Raw genomic sequence first — 23,387 nt, 5'->3', positions numbered from 1 at the left:
TATCCTTGATAGCCACATCACTTGGTCACTCATGTCCAAATATTAGCTTCCGAGCTCAAAAGGTGCCTGAGATATTGGCCAAATGAGAAAGAAAATAAAAAAAATGATTAATAATGAAAATAAATAAATAATAATCATAAAAAAATTAAATTATTAATCAATTCGGTCAGAGAACACATAAACCACCACCATTTCATCAGAATCTGTAACTTTAAAAAAAAAAAAAAATTGTCATTAATCGAATAATTAAATAATCGATTAATTGATTAATTGATTAATTAATAAATCAAAAATAGCCTTTGCAGCCAAATCACCTGATCATTGGCATGTCCAAATATCAGCTTCCTAACTCAAAAGGTGCCTGCGTTAATGGTCAGAAGAGAAAAGAAATTTCATTAATTAAATAAGTACTTAATTAATCGCTAATAATTAAATAACTCCTCAATTAAATGATTAATCAAAAAACAAAAAATACTGTTTTTGACAAAGGACTTGCTCACTACTGTGTCGAAATGTCAGCTTCCTCGCTCAAAGGATGGCTGAGATATCGTCCGGACAAACAAACAAGAAAGAAAGAAAGAAAGCAAGAAAACAAACAAACAACCAGAGTGAAAACCGAGTACTCCCTTTCAGCGTGCGTCACTGCCGAGCCCCCTTTGGTGCCCGCAATGACGATTTGCAATGCCTGGAGATGGCATAGGAAAGGTGCAGTGTACAACAAGAAAGAAAACAAACAAACAACCAGAGTGAAAACTGAGTACTTCCTTTCAGCGTGCGTCACTGCCGAGCCCCCTTCGGTGCCCAGCAATAACGTTTTGCAATGCCTGGAGATGGCATAGGAAAGGAGAGGTGTACAATAAAAATGTCCACCCATGGAGTCAGCCATATTCGGGTAGTTGCACATTAGTGAGAGGCTTTCGAAAAAACTGTCTTTGCCCCAATGTGTTTGGGCAAATTGCATTCAAGCAGTGTCATGATTGTGTTTGGTATGTTCTTGATAGTGTTCTGAAGGTTGACCTGACAAATGTACATGATCTTTCATCTCACCAGACTGATGCCGTTGATAAATTGCCATAGCTGTGGCATGGAGTGTCCTTTTCCCATTAGGTTTATCCTCTGCAAAGTCCACGTTGTCTATACCAAAAAAGATATGCCTTCCATTGGCAAAGCTTGGAGGAGAATACATTCAATCATAATAATCTGTAATCCCCAGACAGCCCAAGTCTATGCAGAAGATTGATAACTTTTTCGCTGCGATATATTTTGTCGAATTGCTTTTACCTCTCTATTAGTCATGTAACATAGTCTTTGTACTTTGAGCCAAGCTTGCAGCATGCTTCTTCACTTCTGCAGATTTGCTTATATAGAGAGTGTGGTGGCTGAACCTTGAAGTTCCCATGTGAAGAAACTGTGCAACTCATTTGGCAACATGACTCATTGGTATCAGCAAAAGAACCAGTAAACTTCCACTTTTTGCATTTACCAATACCTTTTCTGAGCACTACTGAATAAAAACAAAACAAAAACTGAACCACCTTTAGAGGCCATTTTTCCCCGCAGAGCAGGGGTTGGCCTTTTTCGGGCACCTTGGTCCCCTTTTTTGAAGCAATGTTTTATGGCCGGATGCTCTTCCTGCCGCCAACCCTGTTAGTCGCCTCTTGCGGCACAAGACACAATTACCAGTGAACTGGTACTCAATTTGCTGAACTCGGAAGGATGACAAGCTGAGTCAACCCCCCTGGCGTTAATTCAGCGATCGACCGGGATTCAAACCCAGGATCCTCGGATCCCAAGCTGGCACCCTAACCGCTAAGCCAACACCAGGCTTTCTGAGCACTACTGCTCCATCATCTCACAAGTTCACCTCACTATCTGTGTCTGTTTCATTATCTACTGCTGTCTGAATTGCAGCATCTCTTGTTTGTTTAATGCTCACATGATCAGCTTTGATCACTTGTTTTGGTTTGTGTAACTCCACTTCAGGGATCCTAGTTTCAATTAATAATTTCAGGTCTTTGCGTCTACAGTCAGGGTATGTCACATTATTAGCTGATCGAATGTTTATGAAAGCCTCATGCAAAGTTCCCATGTTCAGTATCTGTCCATCCAGCAGAGCACTTTTTTAGAAGCACAAAGACTCAATGTCTGCATCTACTTCATCTGCTACATTTTTACCCTCGCCAGAGGAGAGGTTCGGATCCGTTTGTTTGTCTGTCTGTGTTTGTCTGCACAGAATGAGTATGCCTTTCTCTGCAACCGTTGGTCCGATTGCCAATAAATTTTCACCATAGGAGCGCTTCCTCCTGTACATTTTTAAAGATGATAATTATGACGTCATATGTCACGTGGTACGGGTGCTCTCTTGGAAAACCTGAAAAACTTTGCACCTCTATATCTCCGAAACTGCTCAATGGGGAAAAAAATTGAAACATATCTCATTGTCAAGTACTCCCCATGAGGATATTCATGAGGACACGCCTTCATTATGACATCATAATTTGACAAGTAGAACGCTTGATCTGATCATTTTGAAATTTCTTGAGCTTCATCTACATAAAAATGATATGGGAGAATTAAATTTATTACGTCATTGGTCACGTGTTTTGGCAGCCATATTGTTTTGAACATAAATCTACATCATCAATAAACCACACAAACACAGCAGCTAATAAACACCACACAAATACACCACACAAACACGTTCTGACGAGGATCTGCAATCTCTGATTGCTCTTTTTTGTTTGTAGTTGCATCTGTGTCATCAATTGACTTGTGGATTACCATCCCATTATTATTTGGTAGAATATTGTCTGAAAATAGTATCAACAGTTCTGCAGCATCATCCTGAACATTGTGGTGTCAACATCATTAAATTTGGTCAAGTCGTTTCAGAATTGACTGGAAATCTGATTTAAAGCATCCCGTCCATGGCAGCCATTTTTATGACGTCATAAAATGGTGTTTTTTTCGACACGTTTTTGAGATGTCCACCAAGTTTGTTTTTTTGTTGTTGTTGTTTGGTGACTTAATAAAGATAATTAGATAGGTGGTTTGCTTTAATCATTAAATTCCAACAGGATTCCAGATGTTCCTATACTAAATAGATGTTCAGATGAAATTTTAATAATTCCCCGAATATCCCTTTAATTTGTGTCGTTTTTACAGTTTGTTTCCGTGTAATAGTTGAGAGCTATGTGTTGTTGCTTTAATTTTGCTGAGCCTTATGGAACAGGTTTTGAAATTCGGTTATTTCTCAGTTAATTTTGTTTAAATTTATTTTTGCTGCATGTCATGGCGAACAAACAACCCTGAGCATGTGAAAAATTGCTCCCCATTGTAATTCCAGTTGATTTAAAAGTTGTTCATAGCCATAAACTTTCATCATTGTTGTTGTTTTGCCATAAATTTTCATCATTGTTGTTGTTTTGCCATAAACTTTCATCATTGTTGTTATTATGCTAAGTTCAGTCTTTCACCACCCCGTTGCGTATTAGACCGACACGTCAATCAGTCCATCGGTAAACCTTGAGGCATTTGATTTTGTGGGACCATGTTGTTACTGCTGCCCTCTGACGGACCGTTTCATCCCGTAACGGCTCTGTGCGACTCTAGCAGCAAATATTACACTCCCATGTTAGATCAGGCTGTCTATCTTTGGCTGTCTGCGTCAAGGTGGGAGGACACTGTTTCATCATGGCCTTCAAGTGAGTCTTTTTATGGCATTGTTTGTGCTTGGAGACTGCTCGGGAGCACATAAAGTACACGGGTAATGTAACAAAGAATTTCCATAAATAAACGAGAATGCATTATTTTCCTTTTAAAATAAATGATCCACAAAGTGTTCATGGAGAATGCGCACATTTTGAAGGCTTTGCACCGGGCGTGTGTTAATGTCCCGAAACACACGAGTAGTTTTGTGTCCATAGGGTTGTCTGCTCCCGTACCACGGGGTCGCAAAGGCAAGAAGGTGAAGGTGCCAAGCACCATGCCGGATCCTCAGAAAGCCGATTGGTTAGCAAAGTGCAATCCGGAAGTGCTTCTCCACGACGACGGCTACAAGAAGCACCTCAAGCACCAATGTAACAAGTAAGAAAATGCCTCGCATATCCCTCCTGTCTGCACGAGCATTTTATTTGGAGCTCATTTCAAACAGCTTTTCCACACCACACGCACAAGTTTTAAGTGAATAATAGCACAAAGCAGATAGAAACAGGGAAAGGTGAATGGCATGGTGAAAAAGTCATTTGGTTAGTGAGAGTTAGTGTTAGAGAGTTAGTTAGTGAGAGTGAGAGTTAGTGAGAGTGAGAGTTAGTTAGTGAGAGTGAGTTAGTTAGTTAGAGTGAGTGAGTTAGTTAGTTAGTTAGTGAGAGTTAGAGAGTGAGAGTTAGTGAGGTTAGTGAGTGAGAAGAGGAAAACTTCTGGTTTTTAATACTGTCGGCCAGGTGAAGAATGCACCTTTTTAACCCAGGAAATTGACCACGTGTGCATCAAAAGTAACATGTGACTGTCTTGTACCCAGGGTGTTGCTTCGTGTACGAATGCTGTACTACCTAAAACAAGAGGTGATTGGGGACCAGGCTGATATGGTGCTCGGAGGCAGTGACAGCAGGTACCTCACAAAGAAAGGATTGACTTTTATTTTCTTCTAATTTTGCTTTTTAGAATTACCTGCAACTGAATTTCTCTACTTTGAGTGTCTTTATGATTCACTCTCAACCCTTGGTGAAATGTTGAAGAAGGTATTCATGTCTGTGTTAAAATAAGGGTGGTACAAGGTTGACATGGATTTTTTTGTTTGAGAAAATCAAAAAGTACAGGAAGGTGTTCGTTGAGGGGAAAAAGGTGAAATAAAAATTCACCTGGTACACATGCACACCTGTCCCATTGATGTGGCAGTACCTCTGATGCCACCTGTGTAGACATCTTAACAATAGGTATGCAGCTATTTCAGTAATGTGTTCAGACTTCGTCATTGTTCATAAGCGTAATGCCAACCATATGCTCTTTACACGGTCTGAAGAGATGGAAATCGCAACGTGGCACGTCTGGATTGTGTGGAGGGTGATTTCAAACTTCCAGACCCATCTCTACCAGAGTAGTGTTGATCACAATTACTGTTTGAAGGCGAACATTACCGTGCAGTGAAGGCATGTCCGGAGACAGCGTACATGGCTATCACCTGTGTGTTGCTTTCTCACCTGATTGGGAAATAAGTCTTTGTCATTCTCTGCATTGATGCTTTTCCCACTTTTCTCACGATGCACCAGAAATTCCACATGAATTAAATGATGAAGCTCCCAAAACCCGACTGGCAAAAGTATTTTGGCTGATGGCTGAACCTTGAAATTATTATTATTATTATTATTATTATTATTATTATTATTATTCCTCCTCTTCTTCTTCTTCTTCTTCTAAACCCCAGTGGGACCAATAATGGCTGCACGCCTTGTTGGCTCACTCTGGCTAAAATGACAGACCCAATTCTCATCATGTGCCGCAATCTTCAATAAACCATCTGCCTCCCTCTGAGAGCATTCCAGGAGAAGTGGTGGTTCTTGCTGGGATTGTTTTATTTTGCCCATATGGTCTCACTTGTATTTGTCGAAGACCCCAATGACCTTTAAACTTCACAGAAATGTTCCAAGTCATCGCATTTTATTGCATTTCCTTCAATGAACCTGGAGGGGTATGTCTTCTGGCAGATATTTGATATGGATTATGTCAGCAGGAGGACAATGTGGAAATGAAAATTTATGTGGAAGGAAGTGATGTTGCAGGAAGTGGGTGAGGGTGCAGAGAGAAGATGCTCTCGATGGAGGGTTGAGAGAGACAGAGACAGACAGAGACAAACAGAGAGATCTCGTTTGATCAACCCCATAAGAAATTGCGATTCATTGGGGCCATGAAAGTAATAATCGTAGACCGTTTGTTGAAGATATTCTCTGTGAGTGCACAAATGACTTGGGTTTGAGGCTATTCCTGGGTCACAGCTCAGGTCAAATTTCATTTGAAGTCTCAGAAAAACGCTTTCTATTTTTGATTTAGCATGTCAAGTATGGGTTCATTGTCAAAGTCCTCAAAAGAGCTTTTAAAATGGTAGCTATATAGATCGACACACTCCAAACTGTAAGATGAAAAAGTTGTGCTCCATTTAGTGAATCATCCTTTTAGTGAAGCAATTTTTAGTGAAGCACTCCATTTAGTGAAGCAAAGGACTTCTGTGACTCACTGGGACTGACACAATCTGTCAATTTCCCAACCCGGATCTCAGTCAACGGAGCATCTTCTCTTCTGGACTTGGTTATGATTATGACTAACTTCCCTGAAAATGTCTGCTGCTCTTCTTCTGCTCCAATCGGCTCTTCTGATCATGTGCTTGTTAAAGTGGACATCTCTCTGACCATTCTCAGAGAGCCTCCTCAGCGTCGACGAGTCTGGCATTTCACTCAGGCCAACTGGCACGGTCTTCAAGCAGCCATCAATCATCTGGAGTGGTCTCCCATCTCTACTGCCTCTGACATCAACTCATCCTGGGAATTCTTCCAAAGTAAATTGCTCTCTCTCATGCACAGATTTATCCCATCTCGTCTTCAGTTGTCATACCCTTCCTCCCGTCCATGGTACACGGAATCTTGTGGTGAGGCTATTGCCCAGAAACAACTTGCTTTCGTCTCCTGGAAAGCAAATCCAACGGAAGGAAATCTCATTTCCTTTCACAAAGCCTGAAACAAGTGTGTGTCCACCCTCAGGAGAGCCAGGAAACAATATCTCTCCGTTCTCAAGACCGAACTCTCTTATCTGTCTCCCTCTTCCAAATCCTGGTGGCGTCTGGTCAAATCTGTTTCTGGTGTTTGTTCCCCCTCCATCCCCTCCCTCACCTCAAATGGCCACACGGCTGACTCCGCACGTGAAAAAGCTGAATGCCTCAACTCTGTGTTTGCCTCTAAATCTTGTGTCCCAAACCCATCCCTCTCTGTACCCACCGTACCCAGTCGTACCCAGCTGCTCCTGGACTCTGTGTCCTTTCCTCCTGACAAGGTGGAAAAGTTTCTGTCAACCCTCGACTCTGATTCTGCAACTGGACCTGACGGCATCAGCCCACGGGTCCTAAAATCATGTTCTTCCGCTCTTTCACTCCCTCTCTCTGTTCTCTTCACCCTCTCTTTTGCTCAAGGTCATCTTCCATCTGCTTGTAAATCTGCCAACATCACCGCTTTGCACAAAAAAGGTGCAAAAACAGATCCCAGCAACTACAGACCAATCAGCCTTCTCCCAATTATCAGCAGTCATGGAATCCATCATTGCTTCAGATATTAAATCTTTCCCCTTCTCCAATGGCTTGATCTCTGATCATCAATTTGGTTTCAGACCTGGACACTCCACTCTGGACATGCTGCTTCTGCTTTCTCAACAATGGATTGAGGTCCTCAATGCCAAACAGGAAATTAGAGCAGTCTCCCTTGACATATCACGTGCCTTCGATACGGTCTGGCACCCCGCTCTGCTCACCAAACTCTCCTCTTTTGGTATCCATGGAAATCTCCACGCATGGCTGGCGGACTTCCTCTCTAGTCGTAGTCAACGTGTGGCCCTGAATGGGTTTCTCTCATCTCCTCTTCCTGTTCAGGCTGGAGTTCCCCAAGGCAGTGTTCTGGGCCCTGTGCTTTTTCTGGTCTTCATCAATGATCTCTCTGACTCTCTTGAAAATCCTCTCTATCTCTTTGCTGACGACTCTACTCTCTGTCGCTCCATTCTTCATCCCTCAGATCGGCAGTCTGCAGCCTCCTCACTCTCTGCAGACCTTGACAAAATCACAGACTGGGCAAACAAGTGGAACATGTCTTTCAATCCTGACAAATCTCACACTCTTACGATGTCTCTCCGAAAAGACCGACTGGACAACCCTCCCATCCACTTTCTGAATAATCCTCTCCAATAAGTTCTGTCACTCAAGATTTTGGGTCTCACTATCTGCCATGATCTTTCCTGGGAAAACCACATTTCAAATCTGGCCTCCAAAGCCAGTCGCCGACTGGGCATCCTCCGTCGTGCGAAGTCCTTCCTTGGCACACCTGAGCTCCTCACCACATACAAGGCTTTCATCCGCAGCTCAATGGAATACTGCTCTCCCCTCGCTCCTGCCTCACACCTAGCTCGTCTTCACGCTGTTGAAACCAAAGCGTTCAGAATCATTGGAATCTCCCGCGATGAAGCTAACTCCAAGGGCCTTTCACTCACTCACCGCAGGCAGGTTGGTGGTCTTTCCGTCTTCTACCGACTCCTCTCTGGTCTTGCCCCCCCAGCGCTCTCTGGGCTCTGTCCCCCAAATATTCCTACAGGTCGCATAAGATCTGCCTGCAGCCCTCTTATGGTTAAACTGCCAAAATCAAGACTTTCTGCTCACCTTCACTCCTTCATTCCTCTTTTCTCCCACCTCTGGAACAAACTCCCTCACTCTCTTCAATCCCACTCCACCCTCCAGGTCTTTAAAACAGCTGTTCACCACCATCTCTTATCTTCCCCCATCCAAAACCTTGACCTTTTCTACCCCCGCTAATTTCACCCCAATTCCACTTTTTTGAAATACCAACTTCTGTCCAGGAAGTCCTTGGTGTCCTTGTGTTTTATACTTCTCCCTCCCCTCCCCCCCCCCCCCCGCCCCCTTCCCATGCCTCCTCCCCCCGGGCCCTCTCCCTTCCACACATCTCCCTGCTCTTGGATGTTGTGTTTGTGTGCTTCCCCTTCTCTCCCCATCTTGACTTCCGCTCCCTCTTTTTGGTTATTTTGTTTGTCTGGTTGATTTGTTTGTGAAGTAAATGTTAGCTCTTTCACGAGCCTCGATTCAGTATACAAAAAAAAAAAAAAAAATCCTGCTCCTCAAGCTTGCACTGCAAAGTAGGTCAAAAGTTGGCCCATGCCTTTGAAACCAAGTGGTCTACTAAGCTAAACATTATTTGGTTTAATTTGTTAGTGACACCTACTAGTGTACCAAGTTTGGTTAAAATCAAACGGGAGGTTAAAAAATAAAGAGTACTTTTGATATGGTTTGTTTTGTAATTTTGGGTGTGAGAGATGAGCAGTCATTACTGACACGTCGTTGTTCAAACTGCGTGTTTTGCAGTGAAATTGACGTTTGGATTCCAGAGACAGACCAGGCGGAAAGGCCAACAGAGTGGTGGGATCAAGATGCAGATAAGTCCTTGCTTATTGGCGTCTTCAAGCACGGTGAGGAACTGTGGAGTGCCTGTCGAGAGATGTTATGCGTTGGCCGATGCAATGATTTAAAACTAGAACGGCGCTCGGTAGAGCACATATCTCCGCCAACCTGAACAGTTTGTTTCGTATCCCACTGATAGGCTGGATCTGCACCCGGTCCTGGACCAAAATCTAATCGGCTTGTTCATATCACCTACCCAACTCATCTACCAAGTTTCGTCACAATTTGTCCATAATGTTTTGAGATATCATGCTATATATTGTGTTTGCTCCTATCCTCTCAATGGTGAAGAATCACTTTTAAAATTATTGGATCTGGATCTTCACCAAAATTTTATCAATTTGTCCTTATTACACACCCTACCTGCCCACAAAGTTTCGTCCGAATCTGTCCATAACTTTTTGTGATATACTACTCACAGCCAGACAAACAATCAGGGTTAAAACATAACTTTTGGTGTCGGAGGTAATTAGAGGATAACGTCTCATGAAGACTGTTTAGCCAGCTTTGACATGCTTAATCGTTCCTATGGCATGCATGATTTGAAAGCGTTTCTGTACAGTTGATGTTTGCTTACGACACAATTATTAATGTCAAATGAATGTATAGTGATAATTGGACAAAAGAGCAATTCCTTTATAATCGTAAAAATGGACATTGTTTCCACCACAAAGAAGTTGGTGCCGAAATTTACACCCACATGCATACAGAGAAGTATAAAAAGAAGCATTGCTCTATTTATATGGTGTGGGTTGTTTTCATGCATACAGTGTCAGCCATTTGGCACCACTGTACAACAGAAAATGCCTGTGAGCATGACACTATATCTGACGATCATTTATCATGCACAGCCCTTGAAAAATGAGAAAACATATGGAAAACTTGTCCAAGTCCTTGAAACGCCTGGAAAATCGAGAAAATTGAGTGTGTAGAAATAATCTGCCGTGCCCTCGGATGGAATTGTTAATTCCGTCGGTCTCTTTAAGAGAATGTTACCAATTTTAACCTCCCCCAGGGATTTACCAAAGACGTGCCGAAATAGTTTCTCTCACACAGTCTGCAATGGTGGTTTACTTCACCAAATGTGTTCCTACGGAATAATTTGTTCTTGCTACAGAATCACCCAATTAAGCAAATATCCTTCAATTAATTTGACAATAGCCTGGTGTTGGCTTAGCGGTCAGGGTACCGGCTTAGGATCCTAGGATCCTGGGTTCGAATCCCGGTCGATCGCTGAATTAACGCCAGGGGGGTTTTGACTCAGCCTGTCATCCTTCCGAGGTCGGCAAATTGAGTACCAGTTCACTGGTAATTCCGTGTTTGTTGAAAAAGGCGACAAACAGGGTTGGCGGCAGGAAGGGCATCCGGCCGTAAAACATTGCTTCAAAAAGGGGACCAAAAAAACAACAACAACCACGGTGCCCGAAAAAGGCCAACCCCCGCCTTGCGGGGAAAAATGGCCTCTAAAGGTGGTTGTTTTTTTTTTGTTTGTTTTTTTGACACCAGTCCAATTTTTTTTATTGCAGACCCTAATCATAAAAAAGCTACATGTATCGAATAAACTTTTAAATGGAACACCTCACCACCATTAGAGCATTTAAATTGCATCAATTGTGGCAATAAATGCGAAATGTTGCTCCCAGATCGCCGGCGCAATTACAGTAGACGCCATTTGCATTTTTGCCACCATTTGCATTGCATCCCTTCCCCGTTTTGAATCCCATGCAACATGCTAGTTATTGAATTATTCAATGAAATAACAGAAAACAAACAAAGTTTCCTCATTATTCTTGTTGTTTATTGTAATGGCACCTGCAGATAAAATGTGTATTAAAACTCCTTGAAATTTGGTCTTCCATGGCTGTGCGAACCATGGCTATTATCAGTGGCTCCAAATGCCATAGGCATAGATAGATACATTTTTCCCATGAGCATAACACAGGCTACACTTGTGGTTTAGGTGGATTGTTGTTCATAGCGATTACCCATCACCAAAAACCACAATATGATTTGGAATATTATATGAAGCCAATGCTACGAATCGATTATATTTTTTTTATGAATTGGAAATTAAGTTGCGCTCTGGTAGAGAATATTTTCACAAAATATTGTTATGTCGGTGGGGTAAAGGAATATCTAGAGTCAGGTAGATCTGTATAGGTAGGAATTCGACTGTCGCGATAGGGAATCTACTCTGTAATTTCTGTGTTTTTCGGCGGTTTGTCGGGATAGGAGTATACCTGTGAACATACCAGGATGTTCAGGTGTTAAATAGTGCAGGGAATAAGATAACACCTCTTGTGTGTCAGACCTGGTAATCATTCCTTTGTCCCTTATGGCAACACACTCTGATAAACACTTAGATAGGCCCTTTAGTGCACACTAATTAAATCCCAGCTTCCCTTACAATGACTTTGGAAGACGGACAGGAAGCCAGATCAGGGCAACGCCGGATGAGCCGCAGCCAGCTACACCACCAGTGAGCCTAGCAGCCAGCCTCGTGGCAGGGCTGGGAGCCACGCCCGGGAGGACTGTTGACTGGGCAGGGAGGGGGGGCGAGCAATACCAGGTGGGAGGCACTCGGCCAATGAGAGGGCACCAGCAAAAGGGAACATGGGAGGAGAGTGGACACAAGGTGATAAAAGGGCGCTGCAGGACATTTTTAGCAGCTCGAGCTCTTGGGTTCTTCGCTGGTCTCTTGAGCTGCACGACATTTGAGCAGCTCTCCTTGCTAGCAGCTCTTGGGTTCTTCACTGGTCTCTTGTGCTGCACGTCTCTCTCTCTCTTTCCCTTCTGGCCCTCTCTCCCTTTTTGCCCGTTCTTCTTCGCTCTTCGTTCTGAGTTTGTGCTCGTGTTGGAGATCGCGTTCTTCGTTCTGAGTTCGTGCACGTGTTGGAGATCGCGTTCTTCGTGGTGCGTGTAGCGGTGCTCGGCCCTTCGCAGTGCTGTTGGTGCAGGGAGCGAGCGTTGGTGCTGAGCGGGTGGGACCTCGTGGTGTGCAGCAGAGCGAGTGGCATCAGGGCCTAGCGAGCGAGCAAGCGGGTGGGGGTTTCTCCGCACCGGAGCTTGGAGCCGCATGGGGAGAAGACGACGGACAGATAAGACCGCACACCACATACACCAAACATAACGAACGTTTCTTTTCGTACTTCACTCCCTCGTCTCGTATTTGAAGTCTGTGTGGGGACGTCCCGATTCGGACATTTATTACTGGCGCGTGCTTTTCCTGTCCCACCAGCCTTGTAAATAAACCCTTGTATTATTTTTCTATATATATCTGAACGCAGTTTCAGTGTGGTTTATTTAACAGGTAAGATTGCAGGGCTCTTGCGCCGCCCCCCTCCTTCCCGCGCACTTTTGTGTAGCTTTTTGTTTTTGGAGTCCGCCATTGAGTTTTCACCTCGAGAGCTAAGGCCTTCGCAATCAGCTTCTGTGACCGTCTGATTTTAATCAAAGGCGGCCGCACGACAATTGGTGTCAGGCAGTAGGGATTCGAACCTAGCGGACAATTTTTTTGTCCGGAGGTAGCGAGTCGACGCCGCCGGCTGGGTGAAAAATCCCGCCCAGCATTTGGAACCGAAATTTTCATCGTCGAGGCGGAGAAATTTGCAAAGTCGATTGGGCATACGAAGCGCGATATCGAGTCTTCGGAAAATTTAAATTTTGTTTTTGGAAGTAAAATAAATACGTGCGTGGGAAATGACCTTCCTCAAAGCGGATGTCGGAGGTCGGTGAAATGGAGGTGCGTAGCGAGGCTTCTGTAAGTTCAGAAGGTGAGCCGGAGGTAGGGGAATTGGAGGTTAGTCTTGGAACCTCCCCCGTCCCGAGCACCAATTTTATCCCCCTCCCCTGCCGGGAGCCGGGAGCAATTGGAGCGACCCTATACCCGACCAGATGTGGGATCGATTATTTTGGGAAATGAGGGGAATGAGTGAAAAAATGGATGGAATGAACAATAAAATGGAGGCTCAGGGTGAGCGGTTGGAAGAAAAAATTGGGGGATTGGAAAACAAAATGAATGCTCAGAGTGAGCGATTGGAGTCGCGGGGGAATAAATTTAGGGAAGGAATGAAGGGAATGAGTGATAGTTTAGAAGGAAAGGTAGAGGGAATAAACGAACGAATGAGTGAACCGGGGAAGGAAACACAGGGGAAGCCAAGGGTGGTAGAATTTGAATCGCAATGGGGGGAAGCCAAATTGGGAATTGCACCGGGAATGGCAATTAAATTAAGTTTGCAAGGATATGGGGGAAATTTGATCACGGCATGTGAAGAGGTGAATGGGGAATGTGAAAATTGTAATAGGGAATGTTTCCCACCTGCTGGCCTGGAGGTGTATCGGGGCCGGGTGGATGCCACAACACCTCAATGGGGGGATGAATTCGGAATGGTGCAAGGCGGTGGTGCAGAGCAAGAGGGGGTAACATTATTGGGGGTCCGAGTAATGGAGCCGGACCGGGTATTTATTGGGGAAAGCCTGTCGGGGCCAGAAATGATTGGTAATGATGATGTACATGATGTGACACAGCGGCTGGGGACCTGGGACAGTCCCATGGAGGTAGAGGTTGATCAGTTCCAAAGGAGTTTGGGGGAGGAGGTGAGTCGGTCCAAGGGGGAGGTTGAAGTGACCGAGGGGACCCTCACCATACACTGCAATTTGGCAACGGAGGCTCCAAAATTGCATGACCAGTTGGGGGAGTGTGCTGGCTCCGGGCTGGATTCGGACAGAGAGGGATCGGGAGATAGAGCCTCTGGAAATTTGGTCCCCGTAGGGAATTTGGACCAGCTGTAGGGAGGGGCAGAACAACCTGAGGGAAGGGTTGTGACCTGCAGCTGCGGTTTGGGACGGGGAATGCAAATTGTAAAAAGGAAATTTAAAATAAAATTAAAATGGGAGGTTGATGTGGAGCAGCCATGGAGGGAGTTGGTCCCCGGCTGCGGGATGCGGACCAGGAGAGGTCATTGGTGATGGCCTCGGGCAAAATTTGCCCCTTTCAAAATTTGGGTTTGCCAGCCAGATGGGGGGCTGGGCTGGCAGGATTTGTACGTGAGGTCCAGCCATGGGTGTCATGGTACGACCTGGGCCCCACGGGGGTCTGGTGGAGTGTGGCGTCCCTTGTCCGTCGGGGCACCGCCCGAGCGGGTGGCTCGGGCCGACAGGGTCACAGGACCCTGGTGGGGGTTAAGACCTCCAGGGGGTCCGAGGTGGTTTCTCAAGCCTGGGTTTGCATATATTGGGGACCACTAGGGGGAGGTGTTGTGGGTCGCACTTTGGTGGTGGCACTGCGGACGGCCAACTTGGGCCTGATGTGGTGACCACCCGGGCATGCGGCCTGACACCCTCCTCCTGAGACTCTGGGACAGCCGGCATGCGGTGACCTGCCATGCCGTGCTGGTCTATGGATGCGGGTCAATCTGCATGGACAGCGATGGACATAGCCTGCCGGACAACCATTGGGGCATCTGTGGAACGTGATGGTGTGAGAATGACCTTCCACAAATGTTCCGTTATGATTTGTGGACTCTCGGTTTGGGAAGAGAGCCACAGGATTGATCGATCGGGAATGTGTAATGAGCCGAGCATATGGGCCATGCTCGGCTGGCATGTGTTTGGCAAAGCATCTTTCTTTGGTGAGTTTAGTAAAATGTGAAAAATGTTTGGCGTCTGTTATCTGAGGGTAGATGCAAATTTAAGGGTGAATTTTGAAATGTCATGGTGGTCACTGCATAGTGGCACCATTATTGATCCAGGTGTGTCGACCAAAGTGTTGGAGGCTGTGATAAAAATTGATAGGGTAGCAGGACACAGCTTTCAACTGGTTGCGGGGGCGATTGCGCCAATATTTGGGACTCGGGGTTATGGGGATGTAGTTGTGTAGTCTGAGGGTCAACGTGGTGCTGTGCGTGTCCGAGGTGTGTGGACCATCTCTTCTGGGTGGGTCTCCTGGTGGAGCATGGCTGTCGACTGGACCTTGGCGTGGTCAAGTGTGGGTGGGCATTGGGGGGCTGCAGTTCTGTGGACTGGGGGACGAGGCCGGCATAGATGACGTGAGGGGAATGCCACGCACTGCGACCGTCTCCCCCAGGGCCGAGGTTGTGCGTGCGGTCGTGGTTGTTGGCAGCAGGTGCTCACCACATTGGCCAGCTGGGGCTGGTGCAGCTGTGTTCCTCGCAGTGGGGCCGAAGGATGGATGGTGGGTCGCACCCTTATGGACACTCATGGGCCATGTTGCCGTTTTGACTGCTCGGCTTGTCCCGATGACCCTTGCACGGTAGAGGTGCGGAGCTGTCGTGGCCACAGGTAGTTGTGTCGTGATAATCACCGTTGGATGCAGTTCCACATACCTGCCAGTATAGTGGGGACAAAAGAGAAATTTGGTGAAATTTGGTGGGCCCAATGATAAATTTTGGGATTTTGTGGGTGGATGGCACTTTTGGACCTGACCAACCGGAAATTACCTGCACATCAAGGTAGAGGTAAGGCCTTGTTGGTTACTGTCCCAGGCTTCAGGACTTGTTATATAAATTTGGGGACATGTAATTTGGAGATGGGGCGGGTGAGAGTGATGACATGGCCGGTGAGGGGATTGGAATGTGTGCCACACAGTCTTGTGGGTGGCGTCTGTTTTTGTGTTGTGGTTATGTGTTTTTATGTGGTCGTGGAGAATGGAAACTGAGAATGAGTGGTGAGTATTGTGCTGGAAATGAAAATGTGATTTAAAATGTGAACTGGGGATTTCACAATAGCAGGCCATGGCAACTTTTTGTAGCATCTTTTGGTACCATCTTCTCGGAAATGTGTGAGAATTGAATGGTAGCGGGGGAGGAAATGTGTTTGGGATCTTGTGGGTGGGGAAGGTGTGTGTGCCCGCAAGTACAGATCAAGTTCGGAGGAGCGATGCCTGCGACCCCCCCCCCCCCCCTCTGCGGCAATTACCCCTGGCAGCCAGTGGTATCTGGAAATTGTAGCTCGTCTGTGGAGGGTCTGTTTGGGCGCTGTGGGGTAAAGGAGACTCCCAGCGACCCTTGGAGCTGCTCGGAAGCAGGAGGCCACGGAGGAGCCTGGTGTGTGGAGACCCTCACCAGCGGGGTAACGGCGGATAGGGCTGTTGGGCTGTCACGGGACCAAGAGGTAAAGTGGGGGGGGGGGGGTGCAATGAACTTGTGAGTCGGTTGACTTGTGTTTGGGACTGCGGGCACCACAGCCTGAAGCACCCCCATCATCTTGTTGTGCTGTACCTCCCCGCTGCCTAGTTGAGAAATGCACACACGAATGAGATCAATGCCATGGTCCTGCCAGGGGGTATAATAAGTACTTGAAATGATTTTGTGTCGTGATGAGTTTTGGAATGTGTATGATTGGATAAGGGGTTTGTGTTGCATGAATGAGGGCAAAATCCACCGAGCCATGTCACTCACCTGTAACACCTGGACAGGGCCTGCGGAAATTTAGGGGTGCATTGGGATGGCCCCGCAGGTAAGGTTGCGTCTTGTGGCATCCACCGGGGGACGCGGTCTGTAGACCGGGGTATGTACAGATGTTTTATAGAGTTCTGAATTTTTGTAAGTTTGGTTAAGTTTTGTGGTTAAGTTAGATTTTGAGTGTTGTTTGTTTCCTCCCACCGCAGGAACGAATCGAAATGATTGTAAATATTTGATTGCACGACTGCTAAGGGGATCAGCATGTTAAGGAGAATAGGCAAGTCGCTCCGGCTCACTTCCACAGCCCTCCTGCTTTATTTCATAGGTTAATTAAGTTTGAGACAGTCAGTGTTAAGACTGGAATGGTAGTGCCTGCAGTGAACCTAGCAGGAGCTATGGTCCAGGGGGGGTGCAGGGGGGGTGGGGGGGGGGCTGTGTTATGTCGGTGGGGTAAAGGAATATCGAGAGTCGGGTAGATCTGTTTAGGTAGGTATTCGACTGTCGCGATAGGGAATCTACCTTGTAATTTCTGTGTTTTTAGGCGGTTTGTCGAGATAGGAGTATACCTGTGAACATACCAGGATGTTTGGGCTTTAAATAGTGCAGGGAATAAGATAACACCCCTTGTGTGTCAGACCTGGTAAACATTCCTTTGTCCCTTATGGCAACGCACTCCTATAAACACTTAGATAGGCCCTTTAGTGCACACAGTAATTAAATCCCCTTCCCTTTCAATGACTTTGGAAGACGGACAGGAAGCCAGATCGGGGCACTGCCGCATGAGCCGCAGCCAGCTGCACCACCAGTGAACCTAGCAGCCAGTCTCGTGGCAGGGCTGGGAGCCATGCCGGGAGGACTGTTGACTGGGCAGGGAGGGGGGCGAGCAATACCAGGTGGGAGGCACTCGGCCAATGAGAGTGCACCAGCAAAAGGGAACATGGGAGGAGAGTGGACGCAAGGTGATAAAAGGGCGCTGCTGGACATTTTTAGCAGCACGAGCTCTTGGGTTCTTCGCTGGTCTCTTGCGCTGCACGACATTTGAGCAGCTCAAGCTCTTGGGTTCTTCGCTGGTCTTTTGCGTTGCCCGACATTTGAGCAGCTCTCCTTGCTAGCAGCTCTTGAGTTCTTCGCTGGTCTCTTGCGCTGCATGACATTTGAGCAGCTCTAGCTCTTTGGTTCTTCGCTGGTCTCTTGCACTGCCCGTCTCTCTCTTTCCCTTCTGGCCTTCTCTCTCTTTTTGCCCGTTCTTCTTCGCTCTTCGTTCGGAGTTCGTACTCGTGTTGGAGATCGCGTTCTGAGTTTTGAGTTTGTGCTCGTGTTGGAGATCGCGTTCTGAGTTCGTGCTCGTGTTGGAGATCGCGTTCTTCGTGGTGCGTGGAGCGGTGCTCGGCCCTTCGCGGTGCTGTTGGTGCAGGGAGCGAGTGTTGGTGCTGAGCGGGCGGGACCTCATGGTGTGCAGCGGAGCAAGTCGCATCAGGGCCCAGCGAGCGGGCGGGGTTTTCTCTGCGCCGGAGCTTGGAGCCGCGTGGGGACAAGACGACGGACAGATAAGACCCCACACCACCACATACACCAAACATAACGAACGTTTCTTTTTGTAATTCACTCCCTTGTCTCGTATTTGAAGTCTGTGTGGGGACGTCCCGATTGGGACATTTATTACTGGCGTGTGCTTTTCCTGTCCCACCATCCTTGTAAATAAACGCTTGTATTATTTTTCTATATATATATATATATCTGAACGCAGTTTGCGTGTGGTTTATTTAACAGGTAAGACTGCAGGGCTCTTGCGCCGCCCCCCTCCATCCCGCGCACTTTTGTGTAGCTTTTTGTTTTTGGAGTCCGCCATTGAGTTTTCGCCTTGAGAGCTAAGGCCTTCGCAATCGGCTTCCGTGACCGTCTGATTTCAATATTTAACACATTTCATCGTTGGCCTCCAAAGCCAGCCCCCGACTGGGCATCCATCGTTGTACGAAGTCATTCCTTTGCACACCTGAAACACCCACAAGCCTTCATCCGCAGCTTTATGGAGTACTGCTCTCCCCTCTGGGCTGGCTCTTCTGCCTCACATATTGCTCTGCTTGACACCGTGAAAACCAAAGTCTTCAAGATAATTGGAATCTCGCGCAATGAAACTGCATCTTTGTGTCTATCACTTTCCCATCGCACACAGGTAAGTTGTCTGTCTTGTCTTTCTGTTCTTGCAACTTCTGCTCTTTCCATGCTTTTCCCCCCTCGCCCTCAACCACCCTGGGTTCCTACAGGACACGCAGTCACGCACAGTCTACCGTCAACTCCCTTCTAGCGAATACTCGCTTACTCTTGGCGAAGGACACCACGTCCACATCTTTATCGTCCACCAACTAATGCCGGCAGATAGGATGCTCAGTTACACATCCATCCGAGGGGCAGAGAACTCACGTTGATGAATCACCCGGGATGCCAGTTTACAGCTGAGCTGAGATTCAAACCCAGGCAAGACAGCTTCGAGACGAGTGTGCGTACATTTAGGCCCTTGGTTCTTAACCTGGGTTCGACCGAACCCCAGGGGTTCAGTGAGCCAGTCTCAGGGGTTCGGCCGAGGTCCTCCGAAATGCATTGCAATTTTTTTATTTTTTATTTAGTTTTGTATCAATTTTGAATCGATGTGTAATTACGCTTATTATTAATATTATTATTATTTTGCTATGTATGTTACTAATGAATGGAAATGTTATTTGTAATTGTATTCCCATCCCATTCATGGTTTCTCTGGTCTGTGTTTAAGATAAGTTGTTTCACACTGACTGTAGTAAGTTGAATCAATGAGCAACTTGCTAATTATTCTGTTGATGGTGCTTACTTGCTTACTTACTGGATTTTGGACTTTGCAGGTGTTCGGAAATTCCAGTGAATAGCCTCAATTAGCTTGCCATGTGCCGTGCGTCATTGGTCGCGCCTTACTTTGGAGTTACTGATTAATTGAAAAGTAAGTTGGGAATGTTTGTGGATATGCAGGGCGGGTTCAGAGTTATATTAGTCATAAGTGGATGGTGATTATAAAATATGATTGAATTACTCAGAAAATTAGGTGGAGGTGATATAACTCCTTTGGTCGCAATTCAAAACTAACAATTCGCAGTTTTCTATGTAATACTATAATGGGATTTGAGGTGACATAGAGTTGAGTGATTAATAAATCCCGTCATCGTAACTATAAGTTATGTTTTCTTCGTTAAAATTTTTCAGTTTTCCGAGGGGTACTGATTATATTTAAGCATGTTCCTCTTTTAATTTTTGTCATATAATTTTTTGCCCGAACTCAATTAAGATCAGTTTGTTCGCTTTTTTTTCTTGCAGTATGTCGAGCAAAAAAAGGAAGTGGTCGGAGGATTACGTGCGGTACGGGTTCACGTGTTTGACGGAACGGGACGGAAGTCAGCGTCCTCAATGCATGCTTTGCAATGTCAAGTTGAGCAACTCCAGCCTAGCACCAGCAAAACTATGGGAACACTTCAAAAAACTGCACGGCGAGGGGCAGTACAAAGACGCAATGCTGGATGAATTCAAATTGAAGAGAGTCCGATTCGACGCAAGTGCTACCTTGCCCACTCTCGGCTTCGTTCCAATTGACAAACTGATCCTCACCGCGTCGTATGAAGTTGCGTACCTGATCGCAAAGCAGGGCAAACCGCACACCGTTGGCGAGACACTCATCAAACCGGCCGCGTTGAAGATGACCAACATCATGCTGGGAAAAGCTGCTGAAAACAAGTTGTCTCTCGTTCCACTCTGAAATGACACCATCAGATGCAGAATCGACGACATGAGCGACGTCATCCTCACCCAGGTAGTTGCAGATTTAGTCGCGAGCCCGACAAAATTCAGCCTTCAACTCTACGAGACCACCGATGTTTCGAATTTGAGCCAGCTCATCTTATTTGTGCATTATGTCAAAGGAGACGAGATCAAGGAAGACTTTCTGTTCTGCAAGCCTCTCACAACGATGAAGGCATGTGACGTGAAGAAGCTTGTGGACAACTTCTTCAGCAGCAACGGCCTCTCGTGGAACATGGTGTCTGCAGTTTGCTCGGACGGAGCTCCAGCCATGCTGGGATGCAACTCCGGTTTTGGAGCGCTGGTGAAGGCCGATGCACGACACATCATCGTCATGCACTGCGTCCTGCACAGACACACGCTGGCATCAAAAACCCTGCCTCCAAACCTGGCCAATGTTCTGAAAATCGTCGTTGAAACTGTGAATTACGTGCGAAACCGTGCTCTGAATCATCGCATCTTCAAAGACCTGTGCAATTAAATCGGCTCTGAATTCGAAGTCCTTCTCTACCACTCTAACGTTCGATGGTTATCACGAGGGAAGGTAGTGAGCCGTGTTTTTGCCTTGCGTGTGGAATTAGCCCTGTTTTTGCTTTTGCGAGAACACCAGCATTGCCATGCAATGCATTTCCAAGAGTCAGAGTTCATCCTCGCCTTGGCGAACTTGGCTGACATCTTCGACGCACTCAATCATCTCAATTGCCAGATGCCATCGGTGGAGTGAATGTCATCGAATCTGAAGAAAAGCTGAGCGCTTTCCGAAAGAAGTTACTGTTGTGGAGGCGGCGAACAGAGAACGACAACTTCGCAAACTTTTCGCTACTGGCCGAGTGCGTGAGCGGGATCGAAGATGAGTCTGAAGTTGGAGGCACTGCTGTACAGGGAGAGCTGAAGCAAGCGATTGCCATGCACTTGGATGAGCTGGGAATGTCATTTGATGGCTACTTCCCTGACCAAGAGCAATACCCAGCATGGGTGCAGCAGCTGTTTACTTTCGCCGTTGCAATGGCAGATGTCAACGACCAATACCTCGACGACCTCATCGAACTTCAACAGAGCCAGACTCAACAACAACTCTTCGGCACAACAATGCTCTCAACGTTTTGGTGCCGTCAAATGGAAGGGTATCCTCAAATCGCTAAAATTGCCCTTGAGATCCTCACGCCGTTCATTACAACGTATCTCTGCGAGCATGCATTTTCGAAACTGGTGGAAATTGAAACAAAGAAAAGGAGCAGGCTTGCATGCGAAAATGATTTGAGGGTGGCCCTTGCCAAAACAAAACCACGCATTTCCCAGATCGCCTCCCGAAAAGAAGAACAGAAAACGCATTAAGATGCAATTCTTCTTAATTTTTTGGTCAAATTTGAGGGGTTCTGCGAGTGTTCGGTGGGTTTCGTTCGGGTTCGGCGCCTTTAAAAAGGTTAAGAACCACTGCTTTAGGCCATCCTGCCAGCCCCGAGCATTGCTTGAGACGACAGTAGATATCCTTAGCATTTTTCATTTGATGACGAGTCATGGCGAATTAAATGCACACAACTGCGGCGTAAGTATGTTATGGTTGTTGATTGAAGAAAATCTCATTCCAAACAACGATCTACAGTGTATGAAAATTAGGAATAAATTGAGTAAAGGAAAAGAAAGGAATGTGATGGAGAAATTAAACTGGGTGGGAATTGGGGTGGAAAGAATCTGATGTTCGACTATTTTGCCTTGCACGATATCTTTGGTACAATACGTTGAAATTGCTTTATTTTTTTGTGCACAGCCAAGTATTTTGAATACAGATTTCTTATGTTTGGGCTGAAATATTGTACCAGCTGTCCAAAAAGGCCACCGACGTCTGTCTGTGGTGTCTGTGCTTGGCATGAACAGCAAAAGGAATGTTCCTGCATTAAAACAGACTGGTCTCTGTGACTGTTTGTGTCGGAGCGGGAATACACAAGAATACATAGTTTGTACTCTATCGTGTCTTCTTGTGAAACTATCCAAATCCAGGATCACTGTTCACCTCCACTCATTTGTTCCTCTTTTTTTTTCGACTTGTGGCACCAACTTGCACATCCTCTTCAATGTCATTCTTCCTTCCAGGTTTTCAAAGACAGCTGTTCCACACCATCTCAGATTGTCCCCAATACAAACCCATGGTCTTTTCTACCCTTGCTAACCCCACCTAAATCCCTGCTTCCAAATTTCCAGTTTCGCCCTCAGAGTTTCCTTCTTTGTCTATCTTGTCCACACCATGCATGCATCCTCCTCTCTTGCCCCCCTTCCCTCCCCCATTCCTCCTCACACTCATTTTTTGTCCAAGTGTGCCTCTGTCTTGTCCTACAACTCTGCTGTTGGTTTTCCCCCCCTCTCAACTGCTCAAATTGATAACAGAATGCCCATTATTGAAGTAAAATTGGTTTGCGATGAAATGACATCCGTTCACACCAAACCGTGTCACCCAGAATGATGGCATCTCATGCTGGTACGCGATATGGCCTTTGAAACACCTTTTGTTGTGGACTCGGCAACGAAAATAAACTTTACTTTGTAATCTTCTCTATCAATGCTTCTTTCTTTATTTTTCTCGTTGTTGGTGTCTTGTAGCACATGGTTGAGATTAGGTCTTGGTTTACCACAAGTTGATAGTTCCTGCAATGGTCAGTGACCAAAGCCTCATAATTGCATGCCTAAAATAGCTTGGCATTACAGTTTGGTCCATCTTCATCTTGTATTTTTTTTTTTTTGGAAAAGCTTCTTCAACCCTGCCTTCTACCTCTTTCCTCCCCACTTTCTCTTTAAAGCTTATTTAAGCCTTCCTCTCCTGTGAAGAGCTTGTGGTGCCTTTTGGTTTTTCACCTCTTTTTTAAAAATCTCTTCCAAACCTCTCCCTTTCTCTTTCCATGCACTTTTGCATGGTGTGGTTATTTGGTGACAAACATATT

General features: G+C 46.0%; 1 protein-coding gene across 9 annotated transcripts in view; it reads left to right on the top strand.

Annotated features, from left to right (window-relative positions):
* Positions 1–23,387, top strand: part of LOC137434125 (chromodomain-helicase-DNA-binding protein 9) — a 353,801-nt gene that overhangs the window by 285,287 nt on the left and 45,127 nt on the right. For all 9 annotated transcript variants that reach the window (XM_068126815.2, XM_078785749.1, XM_068126819.2 and 6 more), the window contains 3 exons: positions 3,927–4,086; positions 4,520–4,609; positions 9,122–9,225. In XM_068126815.2, the coding sequence (XP_067982916.2) occupies positions 3,927–4,086; positions 4,520–4,609; positions 9,122–9,225 (354 nt within the window). The remainder of the gene's footprint in view (positions 1–3,926; positions 4,087–4,519; positions 4,610–9,121; positions 9,226–23,387) is intronic.

Source organism: Myxine glutinosa, chromosome 10 (assembly GCF_964187855.1).
Source record: "Myxine glutinosa chromosome 10, kmMyxGlut1.1, whole genome shotgun sequence".
Classification (NCBI taxonomy): Eukaryota; Metazoa; Chordata; class Myxini; order Myxiniformes; family Myxinidae; genus Myxine; species Myxine glutinosa.
This window is presented reverse-complemented; position numbering and strand designations above follow the sequence as displayed.